The following is a 14,675-nucleotide window of genomic DNA, read 5'->3' on the forward strand; positions in this document are numbered from 1 at the left end:
CGGGTGTCGTGAGAACTTGGGCGTGTGTACTCGGCACGCGCTGTTGTACAGGGGGTGTGACTGAACTTCCAACTGACAGCGCGATGAAAACGGAGTGGGCAGAGAAAACGGAGTGGACAGGAGTGGACGGGGCGCAGTGTTGTGTCCACACTGTTTTCTTTTCTTCTTTTTTTTTGCGCTGTCAGTTGAAACTTTAAGTCACGCTCTACCAACGGGCACGACCGTTCACCATTCTTTAGAGAGAGAGAGAGAGATAAAAAGTTTGACAGGTTCGGTTTTCATAGCTTCAGATAGATGCGTAGGTACAGGTGCCAATACAGAGAGGAGTCCTGCAGACAGCTTTATGTGCGACTATGCCCCTGTCCTTCTTGACGTGTCTGTACTAAGCGTTTTCTAAGCGTTTACTTTTTAAGTACATTTGACCGCTGGCCGGTATGTCCAAAGTAAGGACTGTCTGGAATTTTTTGCAATTCTACTGCAAGACATCTTTTTAACTATAAGGGCCTCAGTAATAGCTTCATACATCACTTTAGTCATGCGCGTAATGCAAGCGTTCCTACACTAATCTTTCAGAAGCCACGTGCCAGCACCGTGACCAGTCGAAAGAGCTTATGAAAATCATTTTTTAAACCATCTCAGCTGTCTAGTACAAGTATTTCTCTGCGCAGAGCTGACCGGCACGTGGTCTTTCAAAAGCATTCCTCGCGGGGTGGTTTGAGCACGCGTGCCGGGAAAACGGCGGTCTGGTTATACGGCCAGTAAAACAGGTCCTAAACTCTTTTAAAGGCCGCTGGCCTACGCTGTGCTATAGTGCGTCGCATAGGCTACCGAGGCGCGGATGCAAGTTCCAAGCCCGCGTCTAGCGTGCACCGCAGCGGGCGGCGTCTGAGCCAGGGCAATAATTTTTTATGACCCTTCAAAGCCTTTCTTAATTCCCTCGAACACCTGTCGTTCGGAAATCCGGACTCACTGTCACGGGCAGGGCGAGCTTGTCTGACGCTGTGCTAAGAGCCCGTGCTGACCCGAAGGCGATAGGAACGAGTTGCGATCGAACGGGTATCTTACGCGGACGTAAGGTAATTATTCTGATAATAAAGTAATTAATAATTGCAACGTCTCCTTTAGGGGACGACTATGCGCACGTCGCCTGGATGCACTCGCGAGTGTTTCGGTCTCGGACCTAATTCCCGAAATCTATGCAACAGAGGTAAAAACAGGCGTCGTTTCGCCAATTCGTTATCCACGTTGCTGGCGAGGTGGACACGTAAATCACTAACTGCGCGGCAATCACTGATTAAATATTTAACGAGCCAACATTCGAGACACGCAGAAGGTTGCAACGGTTACAGACCCCACATGCCATCCAAAATTGAGATGGTTGGAGACAGTCAATCGAATGAAAGAACTTACTTTGCATGCGTGTGTCCATTGGTGGGCTTACTGCCCTCATGAAAGCTAAAACTCCATTTTGCATTTCTTGCAAAAAAAAAGGAAAAGACTTCACTAGCGCATGCGCGAGAAGGCTCGCAAATCAATGCGGTTTCTCAATGGCAAAAAAAAAAAGACTCACAGGGTCCCTTAGGCGTTCGCCTAAGACGACTCGAAGGCGAAGGCCATCATCTTCTTCTTCTCCGTCGATGTATTTATCCTCCCCACTTCCCCTTAGAAAGCATTCTGCGCCTAACGACTCGAAGGCGAAGGCCATCATCTTCTTCTTCTCCGTCGATGTATTTATCCTCCCCACTTCCCCTTAGAAAGCATTCTGCGCCTAACGTGGTTTTGCACTGCCTCCGTGATCGGCCCCCCTTTGACCAAGCAACGATGTTATATAATGACGTCATCACATAAATTTACGTTATGCAGCGTCATGATTACGTCACAAATTGTGACGATATGTGACGTCATGTTGGCGTCATCACGTGATGATGACTTTTTGCATCACTCGGGCTGACGCCGACGGTCAGTTTTCGCGCTTGATGAGGCATCTAAAGCCGTCTCTAGGCGCGAGCTCTAAGGTGATTCCGGGCGATTATAATTAGATGAAGTTTACGTTTATAGCAGACGAGGTTGTTTCGCCGTCCTCCTCGTGAGTGGCCTCAGTCTTTGAGGCTAAGTGACCTGGCTACCTGCTTCGACCTACTCACCGTTTTTCACTGGTCGTGGGTGGTCAGAGACCGGAGTAGTGGAATGGCCCAACCAGGCTCAAACTCTATGTAGAGGTTGATCAATGTGATCTGGGCCTTCTACTGCTCCGTTGCGGAGTGCACTTCGTTGAAGTCACTGGCCTGGACGGTCGGCTGTAGAGGCAGCCTACCACCACTATGCGTCCCTTGCCGGATACAATGTTCTTCTTCCCTGATATCCCCTGCTCCTCTTCCCGTCTTTTCCTCCCACTTTTCCACTGCCCACAAACACTGAGTTTGCTCACTGCTGAGGCTGTAGAAAACAGTGCCTTTTCTATACCTCGTCTCCATCTTTCTCCGAGTAATGAAGACTTGGATGTTGGCGTTTCGGTCGGATTCCTATATCACCTGGCGAAGGGTGTGTGCTTTCTCGTAGAATTTACAGTTGTGTTCATAAAATGTGCGGTGAATCAGCTGGTATTTAGTACCGTATATATACTGGTCGCCGATCTGGTGTCAAGTGATTGCGAAAAAAAAAACAGAAGTTCGCAAACCCGTAAAAAAACGTCAATGCTCGCTAACGAAGGGTCAGAACCGACGCAAATGACACGAGTTTCGCGTCTCTCCACGGGGGGTTTGCGCACTCTATATTGGCAGCGCACGATTCATGCCACTCTAAATCTATTTCGTCTAATCAACAAGCTTCGAAGTTCAAATCAGGTGGCTCAGACAGTAGCACCGGCCGGGATGAATGGAAATCGTCAAACGTTGACTCTTCGATTTGCGTTGGAACAGCAACAGCAGCCGCGCCGAGTCTGCCTCCGTGCAGTTCAAACAGCATGCAGCATCAAACTAGGGCATGATTTACTACGCTCCCGCAAGCCGTATTTATAGAGGCGTCGGCGCAAACACTCGTCGCGTCTACTTTATATGTGGGTAGGCCAGCACGTTCAGGTCTGCACGGGTCGAAGAGGTTCTTATATCGTCCTGGCCTGGACGCATCTCGTTGCGAAGGCAGCGTTGAGTTATGCCCGCACCGGCAGAGCGAGGCTGTGCGTGCGTGGCGCTGCGACATACGCGCTCATCGCTCATGAAGCCAAGTCAGCGCCCAATTCGGATGCGATACGCAGGTGTAGGGAGGGATCCTGCAGACGGCCATGCGGACAAGAGAGACGCGTATATCCGAAGAATCGAGGTTGGACGCTGCGCGGGCGAAGCGCGAGTCAAGCTGCGGGCGGTCTGTCGTGCCATGCGGCGGCCTGGTAGGGACGACGTCATCTTCGCGCCGAATCTCATGCATCTCGTTCCCGCCCACGACGCTGCGTTTGAAAGATCACGCGTCGTCGGTCGTCGTCGCATATGCCGTCTGCGGTGGCACCGACAGCGTACAGCCCGGCCCTGTACCCGCTGGGCAATATTTAATTAAACGCGTAGAAGGCAGTACGGTGGCGTATGGGCTTTCTGGATTCGGTCGGACTCCTTGGCATAACCTTGCCTTTAGTGACCCTCATATTCTTGCACGTGTCTTAACTCAAAACGCTTACTCGGCATCACGTGGGAACTAAATACTCAAGAAGGGAGATGGTGCCATGGTAGGTACGTGCGGTTCATCAAAATCATTCCTGCGGTACTCAAAGCGTGCTCTTCCGAAACGATATAGAGTGGTATGCGGCGTGCGGGACTGCCATCGTTGTTCCGTGGATATGCAAACTTTTGTGTTTCGTAACATACTAGTCTTTTGCAAGACGCAGCGCTTAAGTCGGCCTCAAAACGTCGCTAGATCACGACGCTCCGCGTAAAGAAAAAAAAAAAGGAAAAGAGCAAAATAAAAAGAGCGTGACTCTCAACTGTATCTTTCGCCTGCGGGCTGTTGTGCTCTTTCAAACGCTTCGCAACTCCCTCGTACGAGAGGCTGTTCGCGGGTGTTTACGGCATTCCTTCTCAAAGTATCCAAACAACGCTGTCACTGAGCGACGATATCGAAAAATGCACGACGCTTCGACGGGTTCTTTATGTCGTTACCTTCTAAGTGAGCCTCGAGACGAACACGTGGTATACATTCCAAAATCCGCAAGGCCCCGATCTCATCCTCGTCGCCACTGAAGTGACGCAACTCGACGGCGACAAGAATATCGAACAGTTGGTTGACACTTACAGCGAGCTCTATGTAACTGAAAGCCACGTGACTAGCAAGAGTAATTGGCAGCTGAGCACACGGTTTCTTGCTGATAGCGGCTAAGGAACGTCTGAGACGCGCAAGGCAGTCTGTCGACGATGCGGCAGTCACGTTGTCGGGTTTTAATGACACTAGACATTCTTCAAATTGCTGGCTCGGTCGTTGTTGAAAACCGGAAGGCCATTGGGCGGCCCGTGCTTGCGTGTCATCAGGTTGTTGATGTGTACTACGATTTCTAAGCAAGTGGAAGCCACGCGACTAGCAAAGGCAACTGGTGGCTGCTTCTTGCTGATAGCCGCATATACGATAACATATCACTTGGTCCTTCAGACTCTCGATATGGGATTTTCGGCGTTTTTCAGAACTAAATGTTCGCAGTTTATTAACATTTACTTATTTTACTTTGATAATTGCGCTAAGTCACTAAGCGGTTGATATGCCATTGATTTGATACACTTGCAGCTTCGTTGAAAACTTGCAAGGCCGCTGCGCGTGTGGACTGAAATGACGCGTGAGAAAAGTACTGGGAATATTGAGATGCATCTTCCGGAATTCGAAGAACGTGGTCAGTGAAGATGACAATTCTTTTGAATGTCTAGGGCTTCGACAGCAACCGCTACCAGAGGTGCCGTGTGCCCGATTCTCGGCAGCAGCGACCACACTGGCTGCAGGGGACGCTGCAATCCCAGCTGTGTTTAGTTTATACACGCCAAAAAGAACGCAACTTCGCCATAATTAAGCCCGTGTCACTCAACGAAGCATTGAAGTCGAGTTATTGATCCCTAAGTGTCATACTGGTTAATTGATTGATCAGCTCCGCGGTACTGGCTACCCAAAGCGGACCAAACTACGGCTAGTAGTCAAATATGAACTCGCGATAAATTCCTAAATAATAATTCGTGGGGTTTACGTGCCAGAAACCACGACATGATCATGAGGGACGGCTTAATAGAGGGCTCCGGAAACTTCGACTATCTGTTGTTCTTTAACGTGCACTGACATCGCAGACTACACAGGATCTAGCATCCTGCCTCCATCGAAATGCGACCGCCGCGGCCGGGAACGAACCCGCGACTTCCAGGTCAGCAGCCGAGCACCGTCACCACTGTACCACCGAGGTGGGCGATAAATCCTTAGTTGTAGAGGAGTGTAATAATGTAAGTGCACTGTGCCTAAGTGCACATCGATATCAGAGAGACCACCGCCTTCAGTTGTAATTAAACGGATGGCTTTTGTTCACATGTTCGGGCCTCCTGCCATGCCCACACTAACGTGCAGTCAAACTAAGACATCAGAGTTGAGGAAATTATGTATGTCCTAATGAATATTTACATTTTTGTCACTTTCTTGGGATTAATACATGGCGTGTGTGAGAGCGGACGCACGCCCACAGACTCCTACGCCCGTGTGAACCTGCTTATCAAGCGCTCCTGCGCGTAATAGTCGCAAGAAAAGAGAAGGCGGATCGAAGCGGGGTAGAAACAACTCTCTCTGCAAACGCGCGCACACCTCCAGCCACAGAAGTGGGAGAGAGAGAGAAAGAGAGAGAGAGAAATAGATAAAGGAAAGACTGGGAAGTTAACCAGAGCAAGAACGATGAACCAAGAAGGTATAGAGGTCAGTGGAGAGGGCATCGCGCGTCGATTATTGAATAAAGGAAGACACGTAATTAACGCCGCGCCGTTTGCATTCTTCCGCGCGAAGAGCAAGGTAAATAAATGATAAGAATATCTGATAAGTGGAAGGGCGAACCTGCTTTCGGGCTCAGTCCGAATCGGAGCCTATGGAGGAGGACGCGGAAGGGAGCGGTATTTCGGCGGTGAAGCCAATGGGCAGGGCGTGACGGCTGCGGCAAGGAGCAAAGAGAAAATGTCCGCTTGCTACATACATGCGCGACACAAGCCAGCGTTACACACACGCACGCACTTCGTACACCCAGCTCTACCCTCCCACAAGCTCTACAAATACGCTCCTTCCCTCACGCAAACAGCTACCAACACGAACAAACAAGCACACGCGCGAACAAACAAACAAACGAACACGCAAGTACAGTCTTTGCGAAAGCTGCGCCCGTGGGGAAATGATTAATGACGACACGGTCTCGCTTACAGAGGTTGCAACGTGTACACCCTGCGATGTACAGATCGTTCCTTTCTCTCTCTCTCTCTTTCTTAGTACAAGTTAGGTAGCGGGGACAGCGTTCTCCTCCTCTACTATCTCCGCATCTCTGCTCGTTCACCTCGCGTTCTCACAGCGAGATCGAACGTTCCGTAGGTTTTCCTTGAGGCGCCGATTCGTGCTTCGAATAAGGCTCTGACGACGCGCGAGCGCGCGCGCGTTTCGCAAATCCGCGAACGAGGATGTAGCACGTCGTCCATCTCCGCACCTTCTTCCGTCTTCCGCGCGAAGAATTCGGCGTGCTGCCGCCGCCGGGTGCAAGATCGTGGTGGGCCATCTTACACGCCGGGAGTGACCGTCCAAAGGCATACGCGTCCTCACCTCAGCCCTGCGGGGACGAATGATTCAGGAGCGGAGTCTATACAGCGTGTACGGTGTTATCCGTTTGGGTAAAACTGAAATCTGTTGTTCATATGCTGAACTCGGTAGGTATGATTTAATATAAACAGTTGCCTCCGCAGCGTTGCCTGTTTGTCGAATGTCCCGCGGTGCGGCATGTGGTCCTGGTGAGAACCGATGCTTCATCATTGTATATATACACTCCCCATGCACCCGCTGTGTCTGCATTTGCAGCTGTACGCTGACGTAAGTAATGACTGAGTGAGCACTATCTCAACTTTCGCAGCTTGTTTGTGCAAGCCTTATTGCATGAAGGAGGGTGTGAAGCCATCGTTTGGTGTTTGGCCATGGTGGTCTGAGACGACACGGTCACCTCAGCGCAAAGAGAGATAGGTTATCTGCGTGCATGGAGATGAATAAAAGCGATGTAAGATTTTATCACTGAAGGTATACGTTCCTCTAGTGTGTCGCTAACTCAGAAACGTTAGCATTTGAGAACAGCTCTAAAGAATGTTCTCTAGGCAACTCCCAGAAATAATCGGTGCTCGCGCAACTGCACTCATTCGGATGCTTTAATGACACACACTTACACCCTCTTTCACGTTTTATGTTTACTTGAGCGCATGACAGAAGAGATCGATCGGCCTGCTTGCTGCGAGTCGATCCACAGCTGACCGCGTTCTTCCAACACCTCCACGGGCTTGCCTCTATTTCAGGCACAGAAGTGTTGCGCTCAAAATAAGATGAAAAAGGAAGCATAGCAGTTTCGCTCGTTCATCTTTCTCCAGCAACATGATTGATAAGCTACACCTTAAACTGCCATTCATTATGTAGTTTCAGAGATGCCACGGTTAGGGCCACGAGGCAAATAAACCGCGTTCATTACCTCACTGCTCGACTTATGATGAACTACCAGGTGCGCTTCTTGAGCCAAGTGGTTAAACCCCACTCCTAAGAGGGCCGTCGACGAAGATGAAGACGGTGAAAGGCGCTTCTGGTAGTCTAATGGCCGCTCTTTTGTCTCAACTCGCCACCAGGGGCAGTTGCCCAGTGGGCGAGCCCAAACCCGTGACGGGCCACCGGTGACGTAGACTACACGCACCACGTAAGCACCGCCTGCTGCGATGCACTCATGCCACGGCAGGGGACGCTGTATAAGCTGTGGTAACTTCCTGTTGATTTATGGTACAAGCCCAACACCACGACAGGAACTAAATACACAGAAAATTGGCGGCCCCCCATAGTATAAGTGCCACGGAGCACCACCCGCCCAACTGGACAAGGGGAGAGGCTCTGGGCATCGAACCCCATATTGCGTTGTAATGTGCACGCCATACGTTTTCGTCTTATACGATGCCGATTGTAGGGTTTTGTTGTGAAGGTCACGTGGTTCGCAGCAGCCTTTCTCTCTCTCTGTATTACCAGTAGGCGACTCATGGTCTCCGCCCATTCTGTTCGAAACCTATCATCAAGGTCTCGAGCCACGCGGCAATTCATCACGGAAAGAGACGAACAATCAGGACGTGTTTCAAGCAGGGGGTGGCCTGCCGTCTCCACGCGTAGGCGGAGGCAGAATCCCGATACGTATGAGTGTATAAGGTAGACCAGCGCGAACGGTCTCCGGAACAAGCGCTGGCCAGACGGAGAACGGCGAAGAAGGCGGTCAAGGAACGGGCCGTCTACGTGCCTTACATGTTGCGCGCTTGGCACCGGATCTCGGTTTCCGTGAACCCCAATTAGCGGCCGAGCGCGTCCGCTGTAGCGGACCGAGCCTAATTTGCTTAGACACACAAGCGAGCACACACCCCGAAGCGGATGCCCGCCCACGCCTCCCATGAAGAGCGGTCGGAAAGTCGAAACGCATAGGAGTACGGGCAACGTCCTGCGGAGGATTTCTGTAGGCTAAAGAAACCTCAGAAACCCGGGGAGTAAGGGCCGCGAGATTCATCGCTACGCTGTGTCTCGAGAAGATTCTTATGACGTCAGTGCTCGTGGTACCGGTCACTGTAAGTGTTATCGCACAATCAGTAGGCTTGTCCGCCGCGGTGGTATAATGGTTACGGTGCTCGGCTGCTGATCCGAAAGTCGCGGGTTCGATCAAGGCCACGGCGGTCGCATTTCGATGCAGGCGAAATGCTAGAGGTCCTTGCATCGTACAATGTGAGTGCACGTTGAAGAACACCAGAGGGTCAAAACTTCCGGAGCCCTCCACTACGGCGCGCCTCATAAGCATATCGTAGTTTTGGCATGTAAATAACCTCAGATATTATTATTAATTAGTACGCTTAAGAGCCCTCCACTACGACGTCTCTCATAATCATATCGTGGTTTTGGGACGTTAAACCCCAGATATTATTAATCAGTACGCTTAAGTCCGCGAATAAATGAAAGCGTGACCAAGATACATCGCTGCGCTGACTTTCGTGGTCTTGCGTTTCATCGACCATTTGTGACCGTTACGTGTTAGAGTCCAGTCACACTCTCCTTTAGGAACAAAAGACTACTCAACACGGAGTGGCACACCTGGAAATCACAAGAAAGAATTCAGGAATAAAACGTTTTTGTCACACGGATCTCACGAGAAGCTGCCCATTGACAGGGACCGAGGAGGATGCACTACAGATGGAGGAAGTTACGTATCTGAAAATAATTTGATCTAAACAAATGCACCAGTTGCGGCCATCGCATTTATATACCCACAGATCGGTTTTACGCGGTAGCCTTAATTGTGCGGCGGTGTGCGCATCGGGTACGGCGGAACGCCAATTTGGCCAGCTACTAACACCTTATCTGCAGAAACTTTCCAGCGCAAATTGTACGAGGCCGATGGACACACAATGCAACGGGACGATGCCCGTCCTGTTGTTTTGTGTCTTCTTCGTACTCGTTCAGTTTGCGCTGAAAAGTTTCTGCAGTTACCAAGCCATACCAACCAACTCAAACCAAGATTCTGCTAAAACCTCATCGTCCTCATGTGAACTTTATCACACCTAAGACCGTGAGGAAAATCCAAACACGGGCGACGTGTAATTTGGTCTCACCGCAAACAAGCAAGCAAGCAAGCAAGCATGTAAGCAAGCAAGCATTCAACTACCCTACAGACGCCTTGGCCGCTTAAAAAGCCTGACTCATTCGAAATAAGAAGTCGGTGAGTTACGATGGTTGATTGCTATAATGGCCGAACGACTGCTGCTACCTAGCTCCACAGAACAGAGCGAAAATTCTGAAGACCTCAAGCAAACATGAAAATACACAAACTGTGCGGCCTTGTAAATAATTTTAGCGAGCTCTTCAGCTGTTTCGGGTTGACTGCTTGCATTTTATCTCGTCTATCTTCGATTCTCCAGTGGCACTAATCAACAGTTTGTTACATTTACTCTGAAAGCCCTGACCACCTTTATTTTACTTTTCCTTCTAAGTGGAAACGTTAGTTTGTGATAATCGTCCGTTCCCTCTGAACCCTTTTACCCAGTCACAAGACAACTTGCATTAGTTCAGTACACGAATCGTGGTGAGAACGCGAAAGAGAAAGAGGAAACAGCTAAATCTAAGAGCCTTGCTGCTGCCCTTTCGGAGATCTCGTTTGGCTTGCAGACCACGAATAAGACCTCCGAGGTTTACGACTCCGAAATATCGCGTCGATTTCTATCGAAATGTGCGCCACAAGTGGGACGCGCCCTGTCTTAGCAGCGCAGAATGCCCGCCGTTTAGTACAATTTCAGAGCCACCCACATCGGTCACGGCAACCTACGGGTCACCCAGACTGTTCTTTCCCCGGCTGATTCCAACGTGGCGCATGCGCAAAAGCTGATCCTAGGACACGTTCCTTCTATGAAACGCCCGCAACAATCCCACATGGCACGCATCCACTGGTACATAAGCACACGCACGCACGTACGCACAATACGCGCATTTTTTTGTTGTTGTTGGTGTGGTTTTGCCAGTCTGTGCGCTAATGCTTTAAATGCAAGCCGGCGCGAGCTCTGAAGATAACTGCCTGCAATAGCTCGGAATAGGCGCGCTGGCGGCTGTCATCAGGCATGCGTAGCCCGTCGCCTTAGCGAGTTGCCACGATAAAAACGTCGCGCGGTTCTTTTTTTTTTTTCTTTTTTTCGTGGGCGATATGGTATTGGAGTGGGTGAGGAAAGATCGGGCTGTATCTCCTCCTGGGTCGCTGGCGTATGTGCCATACGCTACCGATCCAGCTTAGACGAGGGCGGTTTTGCCACGTCGTAAGAATCGATAGAACGGTGGACGTGCCGAGCTTTGCCGATGGCGACGGACGGAGGAACGGACGGCGGAGAAGGATCGCGAGAGGGGTTTGCTGTGTCGACAGAGCTCACGCCTGCTGACGGTTAGCGGTGGCGTGCGCTTATGTCCCTGCGTCGTTTTGCGCGGTGACGATGGTTTGGCTGGCTTCACCGCGCGCACGTGCATTTTCTCCCCGACAGCTCGACCTCCGTGTTCGAAGAAAATCGGAGCGTATAAAGTGATAATTTGATCTTCGAGCGGCGTGCGCCGCAGTGTCTTTCTTTCTGAGTTTATAGACGTAATACGGTGCATATCAATGAGATCGGTTCCCGCAGCGGTGCGCGGACTGAAAAGATGGCGATAAGTCTGTATGGGCTCGCTGAACCACTTCGCGACGCAAGTCTTGATTCTTTAGGTTTGTGAGACGTTATCTTTTTTTCTTTTCGTGTTGGTGGGATATCGAGACGAGGTTAGGTTTGGTAGAGTTTTCCCGCATTCGGAGCAGCTGCGTAAGACATTATACTTAGTATTGGACCCGCGATCGCTGCAAAAGGAATCTTATCTATACCGGCCGCTCAGACTTTCTAGAACTTGGTCGCAGTGTCTGGCCTTCGAAGCAGACGCGCGTTCGAGAGCGGCCGGCTGGGTGCAGACGTTAAGAGACGGAGACCTTGTGAATTTTCGCTGGTGTAAAAAGTGCCAAGTATTTTTTTTATGTTTACACTGGCATGCAGCACGCAGTAACGAAATTGCGTTTAAGAAAGCGGGAGAAACTTCGGTCTCAGGAAAGGGATTCCAAGATGCGAGAAAAAAAAGTAGGGAGCTCCATCAGGTCGCAGTGCGAACGTCTCGGGCGCAGCCACAAATTTTTTTCCGGGAAATTGGGGGGGGGGGGGGGGGGGGGGATAGAGCCATATTTTATGTATGTTGGTGCGGGCGTTTGTATACGTGCGTGTATGTAGTATACAAATGCATAATGTTGGCTGCGCCAGTGGCTAACGTCCACGGTTCTTACTTTCAATAATATTGGCTGTATTGAAAGATTTTTCCAAACGGATTGCCTTTTCTGTTCTCAGTTTGTTTAATTTCAAGACAGACGCTTTATGTCCATGGTTTCATGATCGGAACATTTAAAGATCCAGCATCAGTGGCACTCGGGAGATGTTCTCTGAAAATTTTGAGAGCAGCATTTGAGATTCAATGTATAAGCTCGCGCCTCGCGTTTGATTTGACCTCACGCTGTGCCCATTGTGTCCATGTCTTCGCGCATATTTCGTGTCTGTGGGACAGGAGCTTGTGTGTTGACATTAGTGCTATGCGACTGGTATTCGTGTTCCTGTATTTTTGCTACGATTCGAATGTAAGACTAAGTGTATGGCTTATCTATACGATTTGACTTTTCTTACGTCAAGTTTGTCCTAGTGTGAAATTTGCACTGCGTTTTAATCATGTACGTTGCCTGCAATATGGTCACATGCGCTTATTTCTTTATATTACGCAACGCACGTTATTACCTGTCACACAATGTACATTACTGCGAATTAAGTTTGAATGAAGAGTGAATCGAGTGACGTGTGAATCCGCGCACTTAATATGTGTCGAGGGTGAATCAACATACATTAAAGTGAATCAACTGAAGAGTGATTCTAGTGAATTCAGAAGTGAATTCAGAATTCGCATTGCGCAGGCTTTCATTTGCGGTCTCCTTAGCGTCAGCTAAAGAGACGCGGCGACTTTTATTCGCTTATTTCGACAATTATCCGTGAGGTGACTTGTGCAGCAATTCATTTTTTTTTTCTTTTAACGCCCTTGACACAGGCTTAGCGCAGCGTTGGCGCCTGCGCTCATCTGCCAGCGGATCCGGGGTCTAACGGCGGCGCAGCGCCGTTTCTGCGCCACGCGGCCTGACGTCATGGTCGCCGTCGGGGAGGGCGCCCTCCTCGGATTGGCCGAGTGCCGTCGCCAGTTTCGTCACCGGCGTTGGAACTGCTCCGACACGGGCGCCTACGAGTCTGGCTTCGGGCAACTCTTCACTGTCGGTCTGTATGTTTTTTCACCCTTTTTAAAAGTTTTTTTACAAATTATTCGTTGGCCCAAGCCCTATTAACTTTATTTCAATTGGTTCAGACCTGTTATACCTCGGTGGCACAGGCAGAGGCATTTTATTTTATGTTCCTTTTGAAAGCCTCACCACAAAGTTTGTCTGTCGGTCTCTATGGATGAACTAGCCTATAATGAAACGAACAGACAATGAAGGTAAGGAAATTATAGGAGACATTACTTTTATGTTTTAACTGCAGTATAGTAATTATGACATAAATGGAAAGTAATTAAAGAGGATGAAAAATCAACTCGCTGCAGGTAGGGACCGAGCCTACAGCCTTCGGATAACACGTCCGATGCGTTCAGCTTAGAAGTTCAGGGGAGGATGCATGGGGGCTTGAAGAGATGAAAAATTCCTTAACACGGGGTGTCGCGGGAGCCGACGTTTCGACAAGCGGACTTATCTTCTTCAAGGCTGGTTGCAGCCTTGAAGAAGACAACTCTGCGAGCACTACACCTAGCAGTAAGGAAGAGAAAAACATGTTCAGGGGTTTCCTATGGCCTCCTCGGCTGGTTTTTTTTTTTCTTTTGCTCAAAGAGATACATTCCTTACATGGACACCCGCTGACGCCCTCGCGGAGGACAGCAACAACGGGACGGTACACGACGCGGCTCGAGGGCTTACCGAACTGCGATCTCAAGTACCGCCGCAGCACCCTCCGTACGTGACGGCGCAGTAGACGAATGAGAGTAGGAAGACCGAATGACTAGATACAACGATATCACAAAACATTATGGGTTACAGAGGGGCATATTTCCGCCACCTCACGCAAGATTGACAAAAAAGCAGTCTGTCGAATGGCGGCGGTTACAAACTAGGACGTATCCGAATCCCGCGCTCTCGCACATCATATATCCGCATATATACGAAACGTACAAATGTAAACAATGTGAATCCAGAGCCACTCTGGAGCATATGTTATGGGAATGCCGAGGGATTAGTCACAATACCGAGAACGCGGCCTCTAGTGACAGCCTTCGCGCACGCTGGGAAGCCGCGCTGCTCAGCTCCGCTCTCGAGGATCAGCTCTGGGCCGTCCAGCGGGCCGAGGAAGCCGCCAGGGTTCAAGGACTCCTGTCCGTCTCCTAGGCGGGGCCATCGGCCCGCCCCACCAACTCGCAGGACTCGGAATAAAGTTATTTCCTTCCTTCGATATCAGACTGGTCTTTAACATTTTTTTAGGAGCTGGCTCGCCGGGTTCCTAAGCTGGGGCAAAGTCCCCCACCTTAAGCGTAACCTTAGTTCCAGAGGCGACCGCTACAGGCGCAGCTCACGCGAGAGAAGTCTTCTTCCTCTTGTTCTTCGAGCGCCTTGATGATGACATTAACGCAGGCAAAACCACATATAGCATAGCCAACTGTAGTGTGCGCACGTTCGCGTGAAAGAGAAGCCTTCTTCCTCTTGTTCTTCGAGATCCTTGATAATGATAATAACGCAGGCAAAACCCGATTAACCCTGCTAGCCAGCTCCTCAAACATGGTTCACTTCGTGGATGTGGCGTGAT

General features: G+C 50.0%; 1 protein-coding gene across 1 annotated transcript in view; it reads left to right on the forward strand.

Annotated features, from left to right (window-relative positions):
• LOC119396281 (protein Wnt-7b-like) overlaps window positions 1-14,675 on the forward strand; it is a 77,451-nt gene that overhangs the window by 34,527 nt on the left and 28,249 nt on the right. The window contains exon 2 of the mRNA XM_037663430.2: window positions 12,886-13,106. Coding sequence (XP_037519358.1) covers window positions 12,886-13,106 — 221 coding nt within the window. The remainder of the gene's footprint in view (window positions 1-12,885; window positions 13,107-14,675) is intronic.

Source organism: Rhipicephalus sanguineus, chromosome 6 (genome assembly GCF_013339695.2).
Source record: "Rhipicephalus sanguineus isolate Rsan-2018 chromosome 6, BIME_Rsan_1.4, whole genome shotgun sequence".
NCBI lineage: Eukaryota > Metazoa > Arthropoda > Arachnida > Ixodida > Ixodidae > Rhipicephalus > Rhipicephalus sanguineus.